Consider the following 24,846-nt stretch of genomic DNA (forward strand, 5'->3'; position numbering starts at 1 on the left):
TTTACCGAACGTTCAGCTGTTGAGATTTCGGTAAAATTTTACAGATTTCTGCAAAAAATTCTAAGTGTGTATAACATCTTGTATACGGAGCAATAGGTCGGGTACAATCCACATAGACACTTTGAATCTGTTTGGACATATTTCGATACTACAGACATTATTTCCGTCTTGGTTGATATAGTAGAACAAATCTCGGGTAACATTTGAAAAGGGCCTATCCTCGTTGATCGATTCTCTTCATCGACTTTCTCTTTGGTTTACCACGGCAACATAAACGAATTTCTCGCTAAGCTCGCAGCAAATTCGGACAGAAGATGATGTTAGCTTGCGCCTGAAACAACACACTCAATGGGAGTGCAGTCGGGTTATTCGCGAAAGAGAAATTTGATGAAGAGAGTCGATCAACAAAAATTGATGACAGCAAAATAATCCGAAACGGAAAGGTTACAATGAATTCTACAATTTTTGTGACAGCACATCACTCCCTTCGCGATATCATTTAATGTTCCCGCGATTTTTGCGACTGAAAGTTCAAATCCGCACCTGTTGTAACAGCCCTGAATGTGATAAACTTTTTGAGTTGTTCTAAAAACCCGGTAAAATTTTATCGATTTCGGAAATCTGAATGCAGAGTACAATGTACATCAAATGACTGAATAAGTTTGATGACTCCTAATATGTTACTGTTGTCTAATCAAAAAAGCAAAAATCTTTATTACAAGTCTGTAGTATGAACATGTTCGCAGCTTTTCCTTTTTGATTCTAACCATAACTTAGAAACAATCAAGACAAATGCAATAAATTACCTTTATACATTGTGCAACAGAACCCAGATTTACGCTTTGCGAAATGCAATATTCAATGACCCCTTTGGAACTGATACTCCCACCCGCAAAAGAAAAGCAAATAATTACAAACTTACATTTAATCAGCACTACACCGCCATTGTCAGCCCCATTGTCGTCATTCGCAGTAGGTGGTGGCGGCGGCAGCGGCGAAGGCAACGACGACTTGTTGCTGTTACCATTACTGGAAATCGTCGCCATCGTCGTAGTCACCATTGCCATTGCCGGAGCACTGTTCTCGCCATGGTTACCACCGTTTCCTTCGTCACTGTTATTGTTACTATTGTTATTATTATTGTTATTAATCGAATTCTGTTCCTGGAGCTGCCGCTGTTGTTTCTGCTGCTGTTGGTTACCATTGTTGTCATTTTTGTTTTTGTTTCCACCACCACCGCCGCCGCCACTGCCGTGGCCTCCTTTGCCGTTTTTCTTCTTGTGGTGCTTCTTCTTGCGCTCCATCATGGTGATCGAGCGCGCTTGTTCTCTCAACTGTAATACTATATAGTACTAGCTAATGTAAGCAGAATAGTCGTGATACCGAATTGCAGCGATCTCTACTACTACTACTTCTACTTTGTTGTTTGGTGCAACTGATTCTTCTTTTTCTTTTTGCTGAAGCTTTCCGTCAGCTAATCTATTCATTTTCATTCGCTTCTGCCGGCGATCGATTTCGCGCGACTGTTTAAGTACGTACGAGTTTCCGTTTAAGTACTCCGTTAGTATCACTAGTGGACTTATTTGCACTGTCTAACTAGTCGCCGACATGATTCCAAATTACACCGCGATTGAGTGTCACTTGCCAAACCTGGCTCAAGGTGCTGCCAGCCCAGTTATTCACGCTGACTACTATGATGTCATTCACGATAAGCTCTCCGAACGCGACTAAGTGGCCTACTGCGCTTGGTTTAGTCACCGAGACCCAGCTCCGAAGTACTAGAATCACTCAATTACGTTCAATTATTCACACAATACAAACACACTGCGTCGCATCACCCACCGTTCGTGTCGTTGTGGAACGATTACATTTCATTTAGGCATTTCCTTTTTCGCGAAAAGAATTTTATTTAAATCAACAATACACTCACTTCCACTCTTTTTCTCTCGTCGTATAGCGTTGCGTTGGTACGAAGAATGAGTCAAAATGCGGCGCGTCACACTACTGTCACTGTCAACGGAAACGGTACTCCCCCTTGCTCCACTATACCTATATATGAAGGTATTCTAACTTGAATGTTATTTCGCGGAGGTCAACCTCCCTTTCTTCTATTGTTATTCCAATTAGAGAACCACTCGCCGAACAACTCTCTACTCCAGTCAATGACTACTACTTCGTTCGTCGATGTGATGCTCCTTCCTTTCAGAATCCTTTCGCTTTTGCACCTGACGCACTCGAAACCTGATTCCGATTCTTAACCCGCAGCTATCACAAACCGTCGTCGAAACAAAGAACCGCGTTTGTTTCGGACCGATATGGGACTGAATGACAATCCACTCCGCACCACGCGAGTTGACGAACCGAAATGACGACGCTGGCGGTTCTGAACTCAGCCGGATGGTACCGATCGACCGTGCCCTCCCGTAAGTAGTTTCACAGCGTAATGTGTGTTCTCAGTACACAACAAACCGAACCAGCTGCCGTTGCTGCTGCTGCCGAGAATTGCCTTTCCCAGTTTGTTGGTTGCTTGGTTGGGGTACTCCGACTGACTGAAGCGACTCTCACCGACCTGCTCACGTCGCTTTTTCTGAGTGAGTGTGTGTGTATGTGTGTGTGTCCTATAACCGAATACAAACGGAGCGCATTTTTTAGTTTTACCGACTGCATAAGCAAGCATAGCACTCTAGCTAGCCAGTACTAGTCGTTAATCGTAGAGTGTGCTATGCTGCTAGTCAGTCACCAAGCCAGTCAGCTCGGCTCGCAGTAAGCGAGTATTGAGAAACGAAAATGAGCGGAAGAAGCATAAAAGGGGGAAATGGTGGCGACAACATACCGCCTACTCCCCCATCAACCGCGTGTCTTGCCTCTGGTGATGTGAATACTCATGCTGCTTTCGCTGATCAACGGACACGGGGGACAGGCGATAGATCCCGTGAGCGCGCCAACAGCCGCGAGATATGCAACGCGGTCTAGGCACCGCCATCAAGTATGGAACAATCGAGGGATCGTGGAACACGAAGGTGTGGGAGGAGAGAGCGAGAGTGTGGATGAATTTTGAGAGCTCCATACTTTGGCGAGAGGGAGAGTTGAAATTAACGATTGGTCCCCGCGAGAGAAACTATTGTACTTTGCATTCATCTGTTTAGATGCTTGGTATACAGTGAGCTTTGGAAATGTGGGAACATAATGGGTAGAGCAGAAGCTGTTATCAATTCTGCAGGTTAGGTGCTAAGAAGTTCCACGCCAAATGCGACCTTCTCCGATTTGCATAAAACTTTGCATAATTATCGGGTGATGATGATGAATGATGATGAAGAGAATCGATCAACAATGAAAGGCCATTTTCTCGTGTTGCGCGAGGAATACAGGTTACAAGGTTATGTGCTCAAGTTATTAACGAAAGAGAAAGTCGACCAAGAGAATCTATCACTGTTGCTTAGGACCTAATCGAAGACACCAAATCAAGAAGACTGGCAACTCTTCCATTTTATCATACGAACGCTATGAGACAGGTACAATCGCGTCATCTGCCGCTCAAAGGTAAATGCTTCGAACGAATTTGATAGCAAAGATTACATCCTCAGAAGAAGGGTTTGTGTATTTGCTCATTTTTCTATGCGTTGCTTCCATCTTCACTCAAGCGCAGCGCCACTGTATCTGTCGCTTGGATTCTGGCAAAGTTGCCAGTCTTCTTGATTTGTTGTCTTCGACCTAATGCAATCTTCAACTTGAATTGTGTGATTAGGACTATCACTAAGGGTATTCAACTCTGCACACATTAATTCGTGCCGAGTAATTGAGTTGTACCGACAACAAGATTCCAGTTTTTGAAAAATTCAGTCGCTGGATTTTTTTATAGAATTTTTAAAATTCAAAATTCTGAGAAGAACTAGAAGAAAAATTCAATGGAGCTCTGATAAGAATCCTAAATTAATTTAAGGATTAAATCTTTACGAACTCTTACAAGAATTACAAAGGAGTTATGGAGATAATTTCAAGGAGAATTCCTCGGTGATTCTGAAGAGAATTGTATGCGGATTGATTGATTTATCTTTATTTAGGAGGCTTTCAGCCTGAGGGTGGTTCGCCTTCACGCAAGCCTTCACGTAATTGTGTGCGGATTGTGAAGAAAAGAAATGTGAGAAATAGAAACAGAATTTAAAGCGTTTTCTGATAATAATTTCAAAGGAATACTGAGGAAGATTAATAAGATAACTTTAAGCAAGATCCGAGAAAAATGCAGAAGGAATCGTGTTCTAAGGTAAATAAAGAAAAATGCAGAAAAATTTAAATTAAATTCCTAAGAAAGTTTTACTAAAATTCAGCACAGAATTTCAGGGTATTTTGAGGAGAATTCCCTAGAATTTCTGATGAGAGTTTTTCGAAAGGTCATATAATTTCAAATGTTTAAGATAATTACAGGGTGTCCATTCATATCCCATTTTTCAATTCCCGTTTTTCCCGAAAAGAAGAACTCTTCCTTAAACAAAAAAAGGCGTTCAAAAATAACACTTTAGAGATAATGATATAATTTAGTCAACAAAATTGTTCTACTATACGTCTACTTTGCAGGACTATATGCATTTTATACAATAGTTCAAAGTCTAAGAAAAATTTATTAATTTTAAGACAAGCAATTTTAAAGATCCCGAACATATAAAATTCTATAAAACTTCAAACATAGAAAAAAATTGCCAACCTCTGGAACCTAGATATTTTTTTTCTAGATTGTAGTCTAAGAAAAAATATCATTATTCTGGATCGAGCAAAAATTTTCCCACTTAGAAATAACATTTTACATGCGTTTATGATTTTACATCTTGATCTTGAAGTTGTAAGATTCTGGTACACATGCTGGAACTTAGTAACTCGCGATCTCTAATACAAACAAATTAAGAAATCCTAGAATAATTTACGATATGTAAGAATGTAAGCTCACAGCCCTAGAAACATTTTAATTTTTTTTTATGATTTTAGACACCTAATTTTTATAAAATCTGGGCTTGGAAATTGGTTGATTTCGGACTTCTAGAAAATACAATCTGATGGACTTGAAAAAAAAAACTTCTGAAAAAAAGAAGATTCTACTACATGATTTTTCGGCAGATACTAAAGCTTCCGGCCGTGGTTCCGGATGTTGGCCTTTTTTACCTCTGCGAGGTGTTCCTTAAACCTTGTTTCCAAAGTCCTTTTCGTCGAACCAATGTAGATTTTATTGCAATCTGGACAAGAGATTTTGTAGCAGGGTTGCCAGTGAATTTTCATTATGAAATTCCCGGATTAATATTTTAAAAAGAACGAAATTGAACACATTTTTATGAACGTGCAGAAAGGAATTTACTGAAAAGATAAAAAAAAATGATTAAAGAAGATTCCCAAGATTCTGGAGCTTTAAAATTTGTGTAGAGTCTGAAACTAGAACTTTTATTTTAAATTTTTGATTAATAACAATCTTCGTCATGCAAGATTTGGAGTAAAAATAATTAAAGTGTGAGATTTTGAACAAATTTCAAGATTACATATTTGAAAAAAAAATCATACTTATGAGCCGTGGAATCACAATTGTCACGCTCTGAGACTTGGAAGCATTTTAAGGGTTATAAAATATTACATAACAATCTATAGAATCTAGCGGGAAAACCCTGGAATTTTTAGTAAAATTTAAAAGAATTCAAAGTGTTGATTTCAAACAAATATTGAGAAGGATTCCCACACAGTTTTCGAAGGAGAAGTTCTGAGCAGATTTCCAGAATTATTCTGACATGAAATCCTTAGAAATTGTTAGATGAATTTGGAAGGTTTTCTGTGGAGAAGAATGCAAGTTCTAAATTAAACTGTTAGGTAATTTTAGAAAATTTAAAAAAGGAGTTGTGGAAAACAAAACTTTGCGGAAAATCCCTACGTGTTTCTGAGGAGATTTGTATGACAGATGATGAAGAATTTCAAGAGAATTATGATCATAATTCAACAAGAAGTAGAGTTCTAAGAGTGTTCTGGCAATAATTTCAACCCTAGTGCGAAAGATTCATCACAGAACTCCAACAAAATTGATTGCAAAACATTTGCTGATAATTAGAGAGAAATTCTTTAAAATACTCCAAGGGGATTCTAAATAAATTTTCGAAAGATCTCTACTGTTTTAAATAGAGTTAAAAGAAATTTTTGAAAAGATTTTCAAAGAAATAAAAGTCTCCGGATAAGCTCAAGGGAATTCTAAGAAGGATTCCAAATAAATTCTTATAAGGGGTTGCAAGGAAATTCCAAAAAAGAATACAACGGTAATTATGACGCGGGGTGTTTTTTCGTTTATTTCAGAAGAATTTCAAGATAATTCAGAACAGAATTCCAAGTTAATTCTGGAATTGATATCATGAGAATTTTGAACAACGAAAAATTAAAACCCCGAAAAAGAATAATTCAGTTTTGGTTTTTACAAATATTTGTTTCCAAAGTCCAGCATCTTCAATATTTTCTTTTAAGGACCATGCACTTTACATCTGAAATTGAGACAACAAAAATTAATTTGCAATATTGCTGAGTGATTCAATTCTAAAAACAATAAGACGGTAAACTGAAGAAAATTATGCGGCAAATAGAGCAAGGATCACTCTGTTTTAATGGTTTATTCTGAAATTCTCGTGTAAAAAATTGTTCCTATGGCATGGTTAATTTATTTTTCCCGGTTCTTTCGCTGAATTCCCGAGTTTTCCCGGTTACTTTTCAAATTCCCGGATATTTCCCGGTATTCCCGGTTTGCTGGCCCCCCTGTTTTGTAGACTCCGGCTTTCCCTAAGACATGTCATATAGGTTGTAATCTTGTGCGAAGAAGCTGGTTTGTGTCTAAGCTATGTTTTACATTTAGCTTTGTATATACATTTGTAAGGTTTTATAGCAAGCTAGCGTTTTTTATGGAACAATAAATAAGATGGCTAAAGAGGAGAATTGCTAAATACGCGAAAGAGATAGGATTCAAATGAACACATAAATAAGATGGCTAATCGACATATGTTTTCGCGCCATATCCGATCCTTTTATCTTGAAGAAAACCTGTGGTTTCTTGGGGAACAAAACTTCTAATCTCGTCCATTTCGCTAACGAATCGGCTGGAAAGCAGATGTGTGTGACGCGGTTTTTAAGTTCGTAAAGTGGACTCTGTGAAAGTAATCTACGTACTCTAAGGTGATTAGTTTAAAAGGAGTTAATTGAGCCAGCTCAGTGATCTAACGTGTGGTTTTTTTGTACGTTTAGGTTATTTCGACAGTGAGCATGCATAAGGGCGTATACGCGATGATCGATTCTCTTCATCGTTTTTCTCTTTGCATTTCTACAGCTAAGCGAAACAATTTTGTACAATTTGTTCAATGTAGAGTTGTAATAGGTTGTATTGGCTTTCAAAAGCAACAACAAACGCACCGACAAACGTTAAATCTAGCGAGTTATTAAGAAAAGAGAAAATCGATGAAGAGAATCGATCATCGCGTATACGCCCTTATGAATGCTCACTGTCGATTTGTACTGTTCAAAGTAGTTGCGTCGCAGACATCTGCGTTTTTAGTGTTTTATCGTACAAAAAGGTAATTAGCATTTTTGTAATTTCGTGTTTTTCGCGTTGGACAGCTCGTTCAACGGGTTTTTTTTGTACGGGCTGGATTTTTGACGAGTTCGGCAGTCATCATCGCCGGAACTTTGGCTTCGGGGCGTCATCAAAGCCACATTTTTCGTCCGGGAAGGACGGATCAAACCCGTGTGCACAGCGAAGGCCCGCCTCTCGTAGGTAGTCAAACGGAGGAGAGTGAAGACGCTAATTTTCTGCTTAGCGAATTGTTTCCCGACGGTCGCCAAAAGCCGTCGGTAAGGTCCCCATCCCGTTACAACCCCGGAGACCGTGACATTCGAGAGCTCGGACCGTAGGAGTACGAAGCCAATCGCGTACCTCGGTTCGGATTTCAACCAAAGAGGAGAGGATTTCATTCCATCTCGGGCGGTCAAAGCGGAAACACAGTACGCGAAGCCGTGCGACGGTACGTTGGTCTCTCTCTTCCGCGGAGCGAATCTCCCGGGAAAAGCTCGACTGCGTCGATGCTCAGCTCTCAAGAAAGAAAATCGGAAGCCTTCCGTCCAGCCGCCACTACCTCCGCACCTCTAATTTCGGCCATACCGCACACGGGTCACTTTTCGTTGCTGCACGCCATTTCCGCAGCTAGATCGGCGCCATTCCGAGACCGTAGCCATCATCACAGGTCATCGGAAGGTCGACAGTCGCCATCGCTAGGACCTTGGTAAGGTCTCCGGCCGCCATTATCGCTCCATCCGTCGCCATTACCGATCCATCCGTCGCCATCACCGCTTCATCCGAGCTAATATTTTGAAATCAAGTAAATTTGAGTTACTCATAATTACTCAAAAGTGATCAAAGTAGTCCTATGTCAACAAGTGAAATCAGGTTAACTGTCATCATTTTGAATAAACATCGACGGCAACCCAACGAGTACATACTTGTGAAATGTGATGAGGTTCCGGAACCGATTCCGGAGATGGTTGATGGTACAGTTTCTATCCTAGCCTTGCTTGCCTATAGTAAACCATCGATTAAAGCGGAACAGCAATTTGCTGGTAGACTGGTATGGCAGTTTCACCGCTACTGTTATATAAAGAACCTGAATATCCAATCACATGGCAAACAAAAACTGTAGTCTCTACCCAAAGCGATTGGTGTGATTTAAAAATTAAGTCTGCCATCCGCATGCTTGAATTTGAATATTGCATTCATCGACAACATGTAATTCCTTATTTAAAAACTTTCTGAAAACAGTGGTGTTTGTCGTCGAGCCATGCTACACTAATGAGGCATATTGTGTTTTTAATGCATAATGCTCTAACTACAAGTACATTGAACAGCAGCATTGAATTTCCAGTACAAATCGTTGTAATATCGTGAGTGCCGTGGTTATTTCAGCCGAGGGCCAGGCAAGCTAAATTTCTTCAAGTTTGTACTCATAGATATGCTGAAAATAGAATGGAACAAATTAACGATAAGAATCGATAAATGGCTATACTATTTTTCGGAGGACGAACAATTACAACCAGGCTTCCGGAAATCTCACGCGTACACAAATGCGACAGCGAGCTGTGAGACGGGCCGTCGCATGACTCTCAAATCCATGGTGTGCTACATTATTGTACAAAAGAGAGACCAGAACGATGCGCGCGACAAGCTACACGCTCTCAACAAATTCGAGCGTTTCAATTTTTGTTTGTCTCATCGCATTGCTCTCTCAATGCGACGCATGTATTCAATCACATGCGACTGTTTCATTGAAACATCTCAATGCGCTCTCTCAGGGCGCCATCGCCGTGCGCTGTTTCGCATGCTTTGACTCTCGCGGTCCCATCATAAGTGATGTTGTCGGGTGACGAGATAAGGGATTGCAAGGGTTTGTTCACAGAAGATTTGTGTGCCCTTTTCGTATGTATCTTTTGAAATGGGGTGAAGTTTTTAGATGGTTCCAGAAATATCTTCTAGTATAGATTCAAGCAGACTCAACACATGGTTCCAGAGATATACTGGAATCACCGTAAGATCATCACTCATGATCCTAGGAAGACGCAATGGCTTGTCGAAAGGATGCTAAAGGAAGGTAAAGGAAGGCTACGTGAGCGGTGGATGGCAACCTTACGGTAGTTGGGATACCGTTAACATGTTAGCACCCAAATAATACCGGAATATCTGTGGAACTATGTGTCCTTCAACAAGTCCTTATGCGGAAATCTTCTAAAATACATTTTTTGGAAGCCTCTGAAGCTTTCAGCCCATTTGGTGGAAAAATAAACAAGTTATTGCGCATTTGCACCAAATTAAACTCAGAATCCCTCAGAATACTTTTACTCAGACCAGTAAAAATATAAATGGACGATTTTGAATGTAAAACAGCACTATACTATACAAGATCATATCAGGCATAACATTTGATAACGGCACAAAAGCATTTGTAAACAAACTTTCTAAGGTCCTTTACACGCGAACCAAAGTACGTCCACGCAAACCAACAACATCGTCGAATAGGGGCAACTATCACCTTTCCGAAAGTGGCATTGGTTTGCGTGGGCGTACTTTGGATCGCGTGTAAAGGACCTTAGAAAGTTTGTTTACAAATGCTTTTGTGCCGTTATCATATGTTATGCCTGATATGGTCGGCCTTAAGTCAGAAGGGACTAAGTAGCAAAATAAAAACAAAAAATGAGTCAATGATATCATAAGATCAAGAATTCCCTCAGCTACATTTCAATTTTTCAGCCAGATTTGAAAAAAATAGAGTAGCACGAGAAAACGGTCATATGATTTTTCCCATTACACAAGACACAATATTGAACAGCCAACTTTAAACTCGTTTTTCTCAAAATCAAATAAAAAATTCACATTTCGGTCTGACTTGACCGATCATATCAACACGCTAGTAATGATAGAACTCTGAAGATTAATATTTTTATTTGTCTGGCTTGAGTGAACACTATTTTAAGGGATTATTTTCAACGCAGAAATGTACTTTGCTGCAAAAACGTTGGTGGTGACTTCTCATTGCATACACACAAGTCTGCACTTAAAAATTAACCAAGTTTAACATGTTGTAAATGTGTTCTGTCAGATCAATTGAGTTGAAATTTTTGACACAAAACTTGCTTTTCCATTGACCTTTGTCCGATCAGCTATGCACAAATTTTATTTTTATTGTCCACTTCCAGCAAGTGCTTCAAAAAATTTGGTATTTCTTACACGTGAAATTCAACATATTTGAAGTTTTGCGTCAAAATTTCAGCCCAATTGATCATAACAGAACACATTTATAACATGTTAAACTTGGCTAGTTTGTATGAAAACGACCTTTGTCCGATCAACTTTGCACCACAGTGTACGTAGGTACGAAATGCTGGATTAAGGTTAAAGTAATAAATTTAGGAACAATTTGTGTCATATCTGTATTACGGATTGTTGCTAAGCTTCTTGCTTCAGGAATTGTATTGAATACCTGTCAATCAACAAAACTTATTACGGCAGCAACTGAATTCTTCAGATGTGTTAGCGCTCACAGGATAGTTCATATCAGCCACCATGATGCTGAATTGAAACAATCAATTTGCGACGACAGATTTCTAAATAGTCCTAGTGTTAGTACCGTGGACTCTCGTTGAAATTAAAAAAAAAAGCATATTAACGAGCAAATAAACCACAACTTGATTGTACATTTCACTTACCAAAGCCACATCTCTAACTTCGTTCGTTATGAATGGGCTATTTTTCAAGTTAATCCTTTAATCAACGAAAATTGCCCCTAGGAAAACTTTGTTGGTCATAACCATCCGACACCTCTTCTCCATGTTCGATAAGAGTGTAGTAGCTAGGTCGCTTTCCATCGTTTCCAAAACAAAACAACACTTTCCCCATATCAAGAACACGAGTTGGTCTTCCAGTTGAGTTTGTTATTTCGATGTCGCATTGAAACGTCGCTTAGCGACGTCTCATTGCGAAAAGCGCATGAGCTTCGGCTCACGCGACGTCGCATGATACTCGTTCTCATGAAACGCATACATCCGGAAATGTGCTGTGCTTACAAAACAGTGCGACACACAGACATTATGAGAATGTGAGATGCGACAAAACTGAAGAGAGAGAAACAGAGTGCTACAAATCTCTTGCGCATGAGACTGCTATGATTATGAGACTATTCGTATTGCGTCTCGCATACGGTAGCGCGCGCACTGGAAGCCTGATTACAACACTTGAGAGAGATGATCCGGTATAAAACGCGGTCAGATGATATTGTTGTTTGACATCTGGGAAATGAGCACAACAAAAACATGGTTGCTGAGTCTGCTTGTATTGAATTTTGAATAGCTCGAGCTACTCAAAGTTATTCAAAATTAACTCGGTTTTAACTCATGACCAAAAGCTGTCTTGCCCGTAGGTATTTTCTTTAAAATCTGAAGTTTTTTTAAATGCCGATTACTTGTGTTTAGTCCAAACACACCGTGGGATGATTTAAGCCGAAAGGAAAGGAGGTTGAAGGTCTGTGCGATAAATGACGATTTACTAACACTTCCCTAAAAACAAAATAGTTCAAAACCACGAACGAATAACATTTTCACAAGATTTACAAACTAATCCATCTTATACAAATCTTAGGTGACAACATTTTATTCAAATTCAAAACATGTCGTACAAATTGACTAAGGCAACAATTTACCATTTTACCCTACCTCCACAAAAAAGCCCGGTTCCATCAGAGCAGAGCGTCTCATAAGTGCATCGAGAGATTCTCTCAGAACACAACGTGCAGCAAAGCTGCAGCTGACCGCGAACAAACGCAAATGAATGAACTTACTCCTGCTGAGATATGCGAGAGAGAGAAAAACGCTCTCCCGTTCTTTTCATTGTGCCTACTGCGAGCTGCGAGGAGCAGCAGTGGCATCTGTGTTTGAAGTGTGCGAAACTTGAAACGCATTTCCAGCCTAACCAACTGGGTACCTACAAGTACAACGGAAGATGGTTTTGATTAAATTAGGTGTGATGGTCTGGTCCCTCTCTCTATCTCTCTCTGTTTGCAGGTTGAAAAAGTTCTGCGCTAGATTTGGCGACCGGAACTGGATAGATTGAATGAAATTGGTCCTCTGTAATGTTTGCGGAGAGGAGGGACGTTTGATTGACGTAACCACCTACGCCTCCTAAGTTTTTCGCTAATTTACCGTGATGATTGATTCTGGAAATCATCCTTTTTTTAGAAATGGTTATTTGTCAACGAACGAAGACTAAGTTTAGAGTTGATAAGTAAATTAGTTAGTTTGTGAAGGGGCAGAAAATTACAGCTAATGACTTGCAGAACAAGCAGAAAAAAAGACACTCGCACGGATGATGACGTTTCGCACATAACTCAAAAATTATCCAACAACGAAGCGTTGGACAACTGGAAATTATGTGATACATCGCATACCCACCAGAGACTGCGCAGCGCTGGTCCAACTGGTTCGGGATTGAGCCGGGCCGGAACAGTGAGACGCTGATATACACATATATAACGACCATTCCCCTTTGCCGTTACCGAGCGCGCATCGGTGTCGCACATAAGGTTAAATTTTTATTATCATATCCACAATATACTCCACATCAAACGCGCCATCCAAATCGCATATCTCGCACCCCATATAAGTGATACACAGCTATTACGATCCCGACGACGACGATGACAACTAGCTATTTGATGGATCTGCTGATCGTAGCGTGTACAAATCGACCACTTCCTACTTAGCACTCAAATGGTGTTAAAATTAGATCGTATACTACACAAAACAATTGAACCACACGTCGACGAACCCCAACATGGATCGTAACAAAAAAAATACATTATTGAAAACTAAAAAAAAAATCAAAAAAAAAACCACTCACCTTCATCAAAACTCCGATGCAACGCACCGCTGGACGACAGCTTCTTGGTCCAACTTTTCTTGGACCAAAAGCCAACCTTGTTCGACTTGACGAACGTTGGCGAACTCGGCGTCGAATGCGTCCCTTTCCGAGACCCATCCGCCGATTCCAGCATTTTCTTCAACGATCGCGTACTTCCACTGAACAACTTGCTCAAGTTCTTCCCCTTGCAAAGCGCTTTGACCGATCCGCCCCCACTGGACCGATCCATCGAGTTGGAACTGGCTATGCTGCGTGTGTCCTCCTGCCCCATTCCTTCGAACAGCATCATCGACTGATGATGACTCTGCTGCTGAAGCGATAGCATTCTCGCTTCCGTCTTTCTAGCTCTCAGATTCCCGATATAGCTGGTGCTTCCGCTACTTCCGGAGAATCCACTATCCAAATCCGTACTCTGCCCCATCCCGTACGACTTTCGCCTATAGTTCACGACACCTCGCTGGTAGTCGTCTTCCTGGCCCCTCCCATTGCCCGGCATTAGCATCGCCTCAACCGACAGGTTCAACTCTCCGAGGACCTTCCGGTGACAGTTCTGTACCTGACGGAACTCCTCCTCGACTATGACGTTCTGATTCAGCGACATCAGCGACAAGCGGCCACTCGACGAAGGCCCTCCGTAGGACGACGACGACGACGATGCCATCGGCGCACCGGCTGCAGCTTCGTTTTCCTCGTGGATGATCTCTTCGTAGATGTTCTCACAGGGCGATCCGGGAAAACGGCTCACGGATCCACCGCGTCGTCCTCCGTACAATCGATTTCGTTGGCCACTTCCTCCAAGGGCAATGAGGGCTCGCATCGAACTGCTTCCACCACTACTGGTTCCGGGCGTTCGTTGTTGTCCGGAAGGACCACCTCCTGCGGAGGTGCCACCATGATCGAACATATAGGACGGAATGTTCGAGTGTCGCAAGGCAGCGCCCGGTTCGTAATAGGCATATGAGTAATCCTGATGCGGACCGGAGGACGTGGAAGCTCGCGGTTCAAAGAGCTCCATGGTGGCGACGATGTTGGTCGGTTTCGTGATGGACGGCGGAGGCGCCAACGAGGAGGAGGAGGAGGAGGAGGATGGTCCGGAGTGGAATCCCCCCCGGTGGTACTCATTCCGATGGGAGGAGTTTTGGTATATCTGCTGGTGTTGATGTTGGAGGCAGGAGCAGCCACCGCTCAGGTAGGAGATGTGGCAGGAGGCCGCCGGATTGGGGTAGTGAGAGTAGCAACCCGGACACCCGGCGGTCGGAAGCTGACAGCAGCCTGGGATCGGGACATTGCCGGACGGATCGACATAGGGCGAGGAGTGCGATTGAGCGTGTTTCTGATGTTTCTTGTTCTGTTGCTTTAGCTTCTTCATTGGGTAGATCTGGACGGGTTGTTCATTGGCACGACGGTTTTTGAGGTTATGGTTCTGAAAGGGGAAAAGAAAGTTGTTAGCATTGTTAAGCATTTTACGTTTACTACGTTGATATCTGCTGGTGTTCCTAGAGCACAGAACCGTTTCTAGTTGTGTGTGTCGTATTAGATGCTAGATAAAAGCTTCTTTGCTTCTTCGGCTGAGAATGGGGGCCGTGGGGATGCTAAGAGAAAGTCGACGAAGAGAATCTGTCAATGTTACTTAGGACCAGTGGCGTCGCGTAACCTCACTTTTTACCTGTTCAACATCTTTGAAAACGTTATTTAGGGTTGGAACCAATATTGTTTTGTGTGTTTACGTTTTGGGAGTTGTTGAACAGGTAGATTGAGGTTAGGGCGATAGGACCTAATGCAATGATATTGAATTGCATATAAAAGATGTTATTCCAATTTACCCCAATAATGGGTCACGAAATTTCCCACACACTTCCGCCCTACGAAAGGGCTGCGTTTCCCAATTCCCTTCGACAACCAACCACCAACCGTAATCGAGTGTAATAGTCCTCGCCCATTCCAGTTCCATGCCGTCCGTTCCATTGTTACCATTATGATTTTTTTTTTATTGCAAACGGACATATTATGTCTTAGGAAGCGGTTGAACCCATTGCAGCTAAATTCAGCTTTCCGCCGCGGCAGTCAGTGATCATAAATCATTCTAGCCAAATCCGTTCCAAACGATCACATGGCATACCGTGGAACCGTCAGGGATTGGAGAACAAACGAGCTGCGAACAAATACCGCGGCCATTGGACACCGAACCCGCACCGGACGATGACGGTGATCTTGCCCCGGAGAACAACTGTCGGCAGAAATAAATAGTACGATTTATTTCAATTTAACCTGAACTGGCATGGTCGCAGCAAGCCGAGGGGAGCTGGTTGGCATGGGGGAGAGAGAGAGAGAGCGATGGCAGTGCTAACTGAGATTGGATTTATGCAATTCGGTCGTGATCTATGCGATAGCAACCGTATCTATTGTCATGGTTTCGGTTTTCGGAAGTGACGCTAGCTCGATGGATGATCTGCCTTTGCTGAGGTGAGGGGGGCGGCAAAACCTCATTCGGGTGCGGCGGCTTACTTCGATATTGGGTTCAATTTAAAAGTCACTCCGGAGAGCTCGTCGGTTCCCCCTTCTGAATAGTGAACCGAAATAAAAAAAAATACACACATGTGATACGATGATGATTTGACACGATTTTTTTTTATTCGCTGTCTGTTGCCGTGCTGATTTGTGCCATCACACCGCTGTGATACTAAAATTCGGAAAATTGAGGGGAGAGTGATACACCACACTAGTTTCAGTAGTAAATTGTGCATTTCCGCTATAAAAATTATTAACATGTGCGCAAATAGGAAAGAATCATTCACAACCGGCTGCGTTTCGGCGAGTTTTTGGCCGCTGATTGAGGTTATGAGATTCGGAACTTATTGAATGATTGTTTTTATCCTGATATTTTCTGTTAACAGACATCTATTGAACTCCTTAGGGCCCTTCCTTACTGTTGCCTTGGACTGCTTTTGTGGTCCTCTGCCTTGACTTAAACTTGAATACCTTCTTGTGAACTGTCCGAGCAGTCTTCTGTGTTCCTTTTCTTTACTCTTTCAAATGGGACATACCCCAAAAAGCCTGGGTTCAATCCCAGTTGGTGCCGCCGGGATTTCCTGAGGCATAACATCTCTGATCACGCCTTCCTTCGAAAGGGAAGTAAAGCCGTTGGTCCTCGGTTCATGAATAGATGGGTCGACAGGTAGGGTCCATGTGTGGGAGTTGCCTCCCTGGCGTTGGTAGCATTGGTACTCAGTACGGAAAACAAGATCGACGGAAAACAAGTCAAGGAAAAAACAAAAATATTTGAGACATAGCCGGGTATGGCTAATATAGTGGTAACCGCAACAAATGTTTATTTTAATGTGATTTGATGTTTCGTATGAATGTTTTTGGTCATGTCAGGATTTAGTTTCCTAGAAGGTACCGGGAACATATAAGGGTGGGACCAATATTGTAAACAATATTTTAAGTATTTTATTCGGAGAAAATTGGCAACTGTTTTTTCCAGTGTATGTGATACACAGCGTTGCCAGATTCACCGATTATTCGGTATTTATACCGATTTTCGAACTTGTTACCGATGTACAGATATGGTTTCTCAGAATACCGATTTTTAAGATTGTATGCCGATTTTTTTTAACAATCAAAATGATTGCCTGCCAGCGCTGTGCTGTCGGAGGAAACCATTGTGAGAGACTTTTATCTTTTTAATATCTCAAATTTTTAGAGCCTGCTAAAAAAAAATATTCAGCTAAAACGTCTTATGCTTGATACTCTTTCGACTAATGTTTCCATTTCATCGCCATTTTTGGCTACCCAGGAATCGAGAAACAATTGAACTGTTATCCACAGACTTGACCCACAGACAGCAACCCTAAACAGGAAATTAACCAATGAGCATAGATCTATAAACGCTTTGAAAACTTCAAGATTAGTTGTAGATTTTTGTACAAGATTTCATCCGAGTTGGGAATTAGGAAACCTTATACATACTACAGTTTTGGCGCCAGCGTTATTATACGGAACTAAGGTAGCGGTATTAACAAAAAAAAAACATGGTGGCACTAGCAAACTACGAAAAAAATATTCTATGGTAAAAATGTTCCTTAGAATATTTTTTTCGTAGCTGTAAAAAACCAAGTAATATGAAATTAAATGCAAGAAAATTTTTAGCAGGAAAAACAATAAATAGACGAGTTAGGGTAGGTAGAATAAGTTATTTTGGACATATCAGAAGAAGAGAGATGAATCATCCACTGCAATTAGTGTATAGATTCAAATTCAACAAGAAATCAGGACTTTGATAGATATGAAGAACTTGATATAGAAGAATGGAAAGAACTAACTAAGGACAAAGAAAAATTGAAAAAGAAAGCGGAAGAAATTTATAAAAATGAGGATAGCGAAATTTCAGATGGTGTATCGACCGAGGAAGAAGTTCAAGGAAAGGGAAGTTATAAACACTGCAAGAAAAAAGGATAACACAGAAAATGTGTAACAAGGACTATTGCCAAAAAAAAAACTGTCCATAGTTGGGCGTTGTTGAACTTGTGGTACTGGCACAACATTGTATGAGTATCCACAATATGGTAACTTGGGTATTCAGATAAAACAATTACTTATACTAAAAAATGGGGGCGAACCCGGCGTAGTGGTTAGCATCCACACTTCTCACGCCAAAGTCACGAGTTCAAATCTCACCCCGGGCAAGTCACGAATGACCCAAAAGCGTTAAAGTGACTATAATAAAACGTCTCAGAACGAGTGTATTGTTGATGGAACTGGTCTACGATTCAAGATTGGTTTCTGTAATGATAAGTATCACGATCTTCATCGAAATGTAAGTGAAGGAACTACTTGGACAGGACGGGGCAATAATGAACAGGCCGAGACTTAACGAACAAAAGAATGTTTTATTAAAACAAACTTGAATTGCTCACATCGAGCTCTTGAATTGGAATGACAGCGAACAATAACTGGAGTGACCAGGTCAGGTAATCCAACGACTACTTTGATTTCACCCCCTCTCGCTTGGATAGTCCCAGCATCGGCCGACGTCCAACGATTTAGTTAAGAAGTCAGCCAACTGGTTGTTGCTGGCAATCGGCTCCACCAATAGCTTACCAACAGCGACATGATCACGAAGAAAATGGTGTTTAATGTCGATGTGTTTGGCTCTCTTACTCTCCAAGTTCTTGGTCATACCAATGCATCCACGGTTGTCCTCGTATATGGTGATTGGTTCAATGTCCAGCTCACCGAGATCGCCTAGAACACCGACTAACCATATTGCTTCCGATGCTGCAGCACTCAACGCTACATATTCAGCTTCGCTTGAAGAAGTTGCAACTGTTGTTTGATTCTTGCTTGGCCACGCAACAGTACATCCGAAAACACGGAAAACAAATCCGCTTACTAATTTCCGGTCGTCAGTATCGGTGGCTCAGTCTGAATCAGCAAACCCGATGCGTGGCGCCGCTTGATTGTCTCGAGTAAACGTCAAGCAACACTCCATCGATCCTTTTAAGTATCGTACAACCCGTTTCAGAGCTGTCCAATGTTGTTGTCCAGGTTGAAGTTTAAATCTCCCCAGATATCCGATATGAAAGCAAATGTCCGGCTTTGTGGACATCATCACGTACATCAGGCTTCCCAATAATTCACGGCACGGTTCTTGAACACCTTCGTCCACTTGACGATCCAATTTCAATCCTTTCTCGATTGGCGTCCTCCGTTGGTTTCTTGAGACAGCATCACTCTACCATTGTGTTGATCGTACCGTATCTTCATCCCAAGAAAGTGAGTCAACTCTCCACAGTCGGTCATTTCAAACATCGCCGAAAGTTCGCGTTTCAGCTTCATTATGGTGGTCAGCTGCATACCTGTTTTCAGGAGATCATCGACATACAGGCACGATGAATGGAATCCCCTTTGTACGCCTACGGCCAGCACAATTCGAATCGTCGTCAACTTCGCAACGGGCGTATATGGTTCATTGTAGTCCAGGCCGCCTTCTGCAAGAAACCTTTGACTACCTGTCTTGCCTTGCATCGCCCATGGTTTCCTTCTTCATCCTCTTTCACGCGAAAGACCCACTTCGACTGCAAGGCCTTAACACCGGCAGGACATTCCACCGTCAGCCATACCTTATTCTCCTCAAGAGATTTTAACTCGTCCCTAACTGCGGTCATCCAGAGCTGTCGATCTTCTCGATCTTTGATTTCGGCGTACGATTCCGGGGGATCTGGGAGAGTTGAAATTTTACCAGCAGATGTTGCTCTAAGCCCAGTAAAGAAGTCAAGTAACTTACCTGCGCCTAGTGTCAGACTCTGAATAGTCATCACCTCTATGTTGTGAAGGGAGCTCTCTAGGGTTATCGGATGGAGCTTCTTCGGTTGGAATCTTTCATAACCTGAAAGAACTACGTGGACAGGACGGGGCAATAATGAACAGGCCGAGACTTAACGATCAAAAGAAAGTTTTATTAATGCAAACTTGAATTGCTCACATCGAGCTCTTGACTTGGAATGACAGCGAAAAATAACAGGAGTGACCAGGTCAGGTAATCCAACGACTACTTTGATTTCAGTAAGTATTATTGACAATAATCATAGCAATCAACTATGGAAGGGACTGAAGGGACGGTCCAACAACCCGATTGAAGCGATTTGGACGGGGAGAGTGGGAATGCCAACTCCCTGTTGATAACATTTCGTGGATAAAGGGCGGGTTCTTCTCCCCACTCATTGGGGCATCTTCCTGTTTGAGGGCTTGTCTTTCTGACCAATTGGCTGATCAAGTTGCTGGAAGGAGATTCTTTATTGTTCCGTAGATGCGTATAGGCGACTTTGCCTATCGATCTACCCAATCCGTTTTTGGCCCTTCATACAGCGACATGTTGAGGACAATCAGAGTTTATTAAGCTTGATCAAGACAAACAGAGAAGATAGCCTACTGCTGTCGGACTTAGTTTCCGTGCTACAATGGGTGGTAAACCACTATCATCATCATCATCCCAGGAATCGAGAAACAACTCATGAATCAACCCGATAATTCCTGGGAATCGAAAAATACTTTTATTCAGTGAATCAATATATCAATCAAAATGCATTTTTTTTTAACTTCTTGAAGTTTATTCAATCTACCCTTGGAATTTTACTCCACCTTACCCCGTAGCTTCCCCGGAACTTCAGGGCTGCTTGAAGAGTTTTATTTTATTTTATTTTTCCAGGAAAGTCCTAAGAACCTAAGCAAACATCAGAAATATTTTGGAAACTTTACAAGTGCAAAGTACTTCAGGGAAATTTGATGGTTATCAGGACTGTTCCATCTTTTTTTCTGGGGGAATTCACTTAAGAAAGCTCTGAGAACATCTAAACAGACCAATTAATTTAAATGCGTTTCGAGAAAGTCGGGGAATTTCCCAAAACTTGAGCAAAGTACCGAGAGATTCATGAAAATTTTGGAAACGTAAGAGGAAGTAACATGAAGATTAGAAAATTGTGAGATCGTATTAAGGGCTAGGGCTAAGAAGTTCGGAAATCTACAAGAAAGTCCGGATACCTTCAAAGAAGATTAGAGATTTTCTGGTAGTTTCATTATAATCAAGGAAGTTCCGAGTACTTCGAGGAATTATTCCAGCGTCTGCAGGAAGTTCAATTAAACTTCTACCAAATGTATCTCGTAGGAATTCTGTTCGTCTTCCTCTGGAACTTTCTCCATAAGCCATTCTCCGTAGGTTTTTTTTTCGATTTCTATTGGAATGTTTTTCTGAGCTTCGTCTGGCTTTCCCTGGAAATGGCTACAACTGGAATTTGTTTCAGATTTCTGAATCTTGTCTGGCTTCCTCTGGATGTGTCATCCGATTTTCTCCGGAAAGCTTCTTTAAATTGGCACCAGAAGTTTCTCAATATTTGTATTGGAAGTTCCTTTGAGTTTTTCTCTTATAACTTTCTTCAAACATCCTCCAGAAGTGGTACTTTATTCTTTCTTTGGAAGTTTTTTTGAATTTTCTAGAAGTTCCACACATTTCTCTGAAGTTCTCCGAACTAATAAAAAGTTCTACGAATTTACTTGAAGTTCTAACAGTTTACCAGAAGTTCTACGAATTTCCAAAAAGCACCACAAACTTCCCCGTAGTACTAAAAATTTCCAGAAGTTCTAAGAATTTGCAAAAGTTCTACGCATTTCCCAGAAGTTCTACGATTTTCCCAGAAGCTCTACAAACATTCAAGAATTTTTACAAACATCATAGCAGTTCTAAAATTTTCTCAGAACCAGTGCTGTGAATTCTCAAAATCATTTGAACATTTTTGATGAAAATGAGAAAAGTAGCTGTCCGCTATCAAAGGGGACCTCCTTTGAATGGGTGATCCACCCAAGTAAGTCATTTGACGAAGGCATGGATCGTTCTCATTTGAGAAACGCTATATATCATTCAATTGAGTGTAACATACACATAAACGGAGCTCTGGTCGACATTCCGGCGAAAAAGCTAAGCCAACCCGACACCAACCTGACTTCTTCCAAACCCCAACCCGATGTTGACCCGACATTGAACTTACATAAACCCAAAATTGACCCGACAACAACACGACATTGGATCGACATCGACCTTAAATTAGCCTTACATTGATCCGACATCGAGTTGACTCGTCTGTTCGGGACCATTTTGCTGGGTTTCTTTCATACTCCACTGTCGTATATCAACTGATAGTGAGTGATTCAATTGACAGTGACGAAAAGCTTCGAATGAGAAAGGGGCTGTTCAAAATATGATCATGTGAGAATTCGTTTACACAAAACTGATTGGGTGGTTGTATTGGTTCATCTTCAATCGAATGATATGCAAATTTACAGCACTGTTCAGAAGTTCTAAGATTTTCCCAGAATTTCTACGAATTTATCAGAAAAGTCTACGCTTTTATTTGATTTTTCAAAGCATCTTGAAAGATCAATGATTTATGAAGAGGTTTGAGTGTGTTGGTTTATTTCCTTTAAATGGTTTCTGGTGAAGTTCTGTCATGGATTCCTCACAGCGCACATATTTTCAAAACACTAGGATGAGCGAGGGCATCAAGGCGATGACCGTTGTTAAGTACAAACTGGAATTCTTTCGGATGATGCTGGAATGCTTCCAAAAGACTTCGAGATCGGAGAACCTCCACTCAAGACGATCGAACTGTTCAAGGATCTGGTGCGGAAGGCTTTGGTGTTTCAGAACAGTTTGATCGAAGTTAGGAAGGAGGTGGCATCGTTCCGGAAGCTGATTGAGAAGATGACCGTGAAGGGTCTGCTACTGGTCATAATGCCGATTCGGAATGTGATTAGTGAGTTGGTGCGTAGGGGGAGCGAGACCCTGAAGGAGGAAGTGAAGGGAACGTTGAAGACGTTGGTAGATCGATTTGGGGCGGGGAGATTCGTGACGGAGCTGAAATCACAGCCGAAGGAAGCACTTGAAATAGAATATTTATAGTTTGGCGGAGAAGAAGTCCCGGCGAAGTGTAAAATAACCGGTGTTTGCCATGGTGCCCAGCGATTGGAGCACTTCGGTAAGCATTTCAACATCGCGATGTTTGCAATAATTCTCGTAGAACTGATCCGAACGCTTCTATGAGGTACAAATTGATTATGGAATCCGAGCCACACAAAAGGTCGTAAGGGGATCGGTGTCCAAACAAAGGCCACCATCTGGTCGTAGATGTTTTATCAGTGGTCGTTTACCATGTTTGATTCCGTAACGCTATACCACTTCGTTGATCAGCCAACGACGGACATTCAGTTCAATGATTCATTCCTCATCGTAACTGACATCGATGATCACTCGGACCATGTTCGGAGCTAGAATCTTCACCGGTGTTTGCTTTCTTTGACGAAATCGATGGCTTTTGGGACAAACTCCTTCCGGAAGCGTTCATCACAATCTGATGAACATCTGGACCAGTTTCCCCTGATGATGCACGCTCGCTTCGTCTACTTACCACCGTCACCTGTAGTTCATCCGAGTCGGAAATCAGAAGTGCCTCCCCTGGAGAACGTTCTCGCTCGAAGCTTCGATTCGGTGACCGAGGCCGTTGCTTATTAGGTTCAGTGTAGTCCTTTTCCGATAGATTTTGAGAGCAACGAACCGAGAGTCACGACCACGGGAGCAACAATCACGAATTTCGGCGGAACTCACATCAATGTGATGAATATAGTGGGTGAGGATGACTGCAACAGACTACTCTTTCTAGCATTTAGCACTGCGATGTAATACCCCGTTCCCATTACAGCCTATATCACGTAATGAACACTCATTCAAAGGATTTCCAGTGAAAACTAGATGTATGAGTGCTCATTGCAAGACAGCGTATATCATGTGATATACGCTGTAATGTGAACGGGGTATAAGTGTGAAAGAGTAAGCTGTTTTGTTCTGCCGTACCTCTGTTAGTTTTACCGCTGTCAGTATGGCTAAAAGTGTCAGATTGTCCACAAATGTCAAAATTATGGTAGCTATCCAGCATTTTATGAGTGCTCATGGCCGCCACAATCTGGCTGAGTTTCTGGTAGGGAGCATTTGATTTGATGTTTGGCTTATAACGTTTGACGTATAAACGATCAAATTTGACCGTTTACAGGTCAAACGACACAAGCCAAACTTCAAATCATATGTTCTCTACCAGAAACTCAACCAGATTGTGGCGGCCATGAGCGCTCGTAGAATACTGGATTGTGCATCTATTTGTGGTTGACAGCTATAGGGTCCTCCTGGTCACGACAGTCAGGACCTGGGATAGGATCCTGCTTGTTTTTTCTCCCTTTTAATGGCACAGACCTGTTGGTCCATATTTGGCAGGCGTATCAAGTGATAGTTGGTTGTCAATTGACGTATACGATATTTATGTTATGTTTTGGTTAACTTCTGCCAGAAATTTTCAAACAAAAATTAACATTATAGGGGAATTTACCTATTCTCGGCAACCTAAGCAGCGACCATCGTTCTATAGCCTTTTTCTCTAAGGAACGCACACATATGCAGTATTGGTTTGTTTACAATCTTTTGCTGCCAGCTGCTCTAACAATTTCAGTCGAAAGAATAGTCAAAAACTGTTTTGAAACGCTTTTACAAAGCTCCAATCTTCTCCAGTGAGAGCGAGTATTGTCGGAAACCAGTTTTTCTTTGGCAACTGTTCCATTTGAACTGCATGTAAATCTGCTGTTCTATTATCGGCAACTCGAAATCAGCTACAATTTGTAGTGCGTGTGTTTCATTTCAAGAAAACCTTGCTAGATTGCTTTTTCTCAGTGGTAAAAATATAGTCAAATTGAAGCTGAAAGCAAAAAGAATCGTTTGCATGCATTCAGCGAAGTGTTTTCGTAAGAAAATCCAGTGAAAATAGTGTTTCAATTTAGGTTGCCGAAAATAGTCTGTC

At 41.6% G+C, this 24,846-nt stretch overlaps 2 protein-coding genes across 3 annotated transcripts in view; one reads left to right on the forward strand and one right to left on the reverse strand.

The window, feature by feature from the left end:
* The window catches only part of orion, a 460,865-nt gene that overhangs the window by 302,536 nt on the left and 133,483 nt on the right, over nucleotides 1-24,846 (forward strand). The window lies entirely within an intron of this gene.
* LOC135700793 (uncharacterized) overlaps nucleotides 1-24,846 on the reverse strand; it is a 182,743-nt gene that overhangs the window by 142,212 nt on the left and 15,685 nt on the right. Inside the window, exon 2 of one of the 2 annotated variants that reach the window (XM_065221434.1) lies at nucleotides 13,436-14,879. In XM_065221434.1, coding sequence (XP_065077506.1) covers nucleotides 13,436-14,825 — 1,390 coding nt within the window. In that variant the 5' untranslated portion in view covers nucleotides 14,826-14,879. Of the gene's footprint in view, nucleotides 1-922; nucleotides 2,534-13,435; nucleotides 14,880-24,846 lie in introns of those variants that run through there. The other variant, XM_065221435.1, reaches the window with a different exon arrangement.

Source organism: Ochlerotatus camptorhynchus, unplaced genomic scaffold, assembly GCF_037179485.1.
Source record: "Ochlerotatus camptorhynchus isolate MF236.1 unplaced genomic scaffold, CSIRO-AGI_Acam_v1.1 ptg000142l, whole genome shotgun sequence".
NCBI classification, from domain to species: domain Eukaryota; kingdom Metazoa; phylum Arthropoda; class Insecta; order Diptera; family Culicidae; genus Ochlerotatus; species Ochlerotatus camptorhynchus.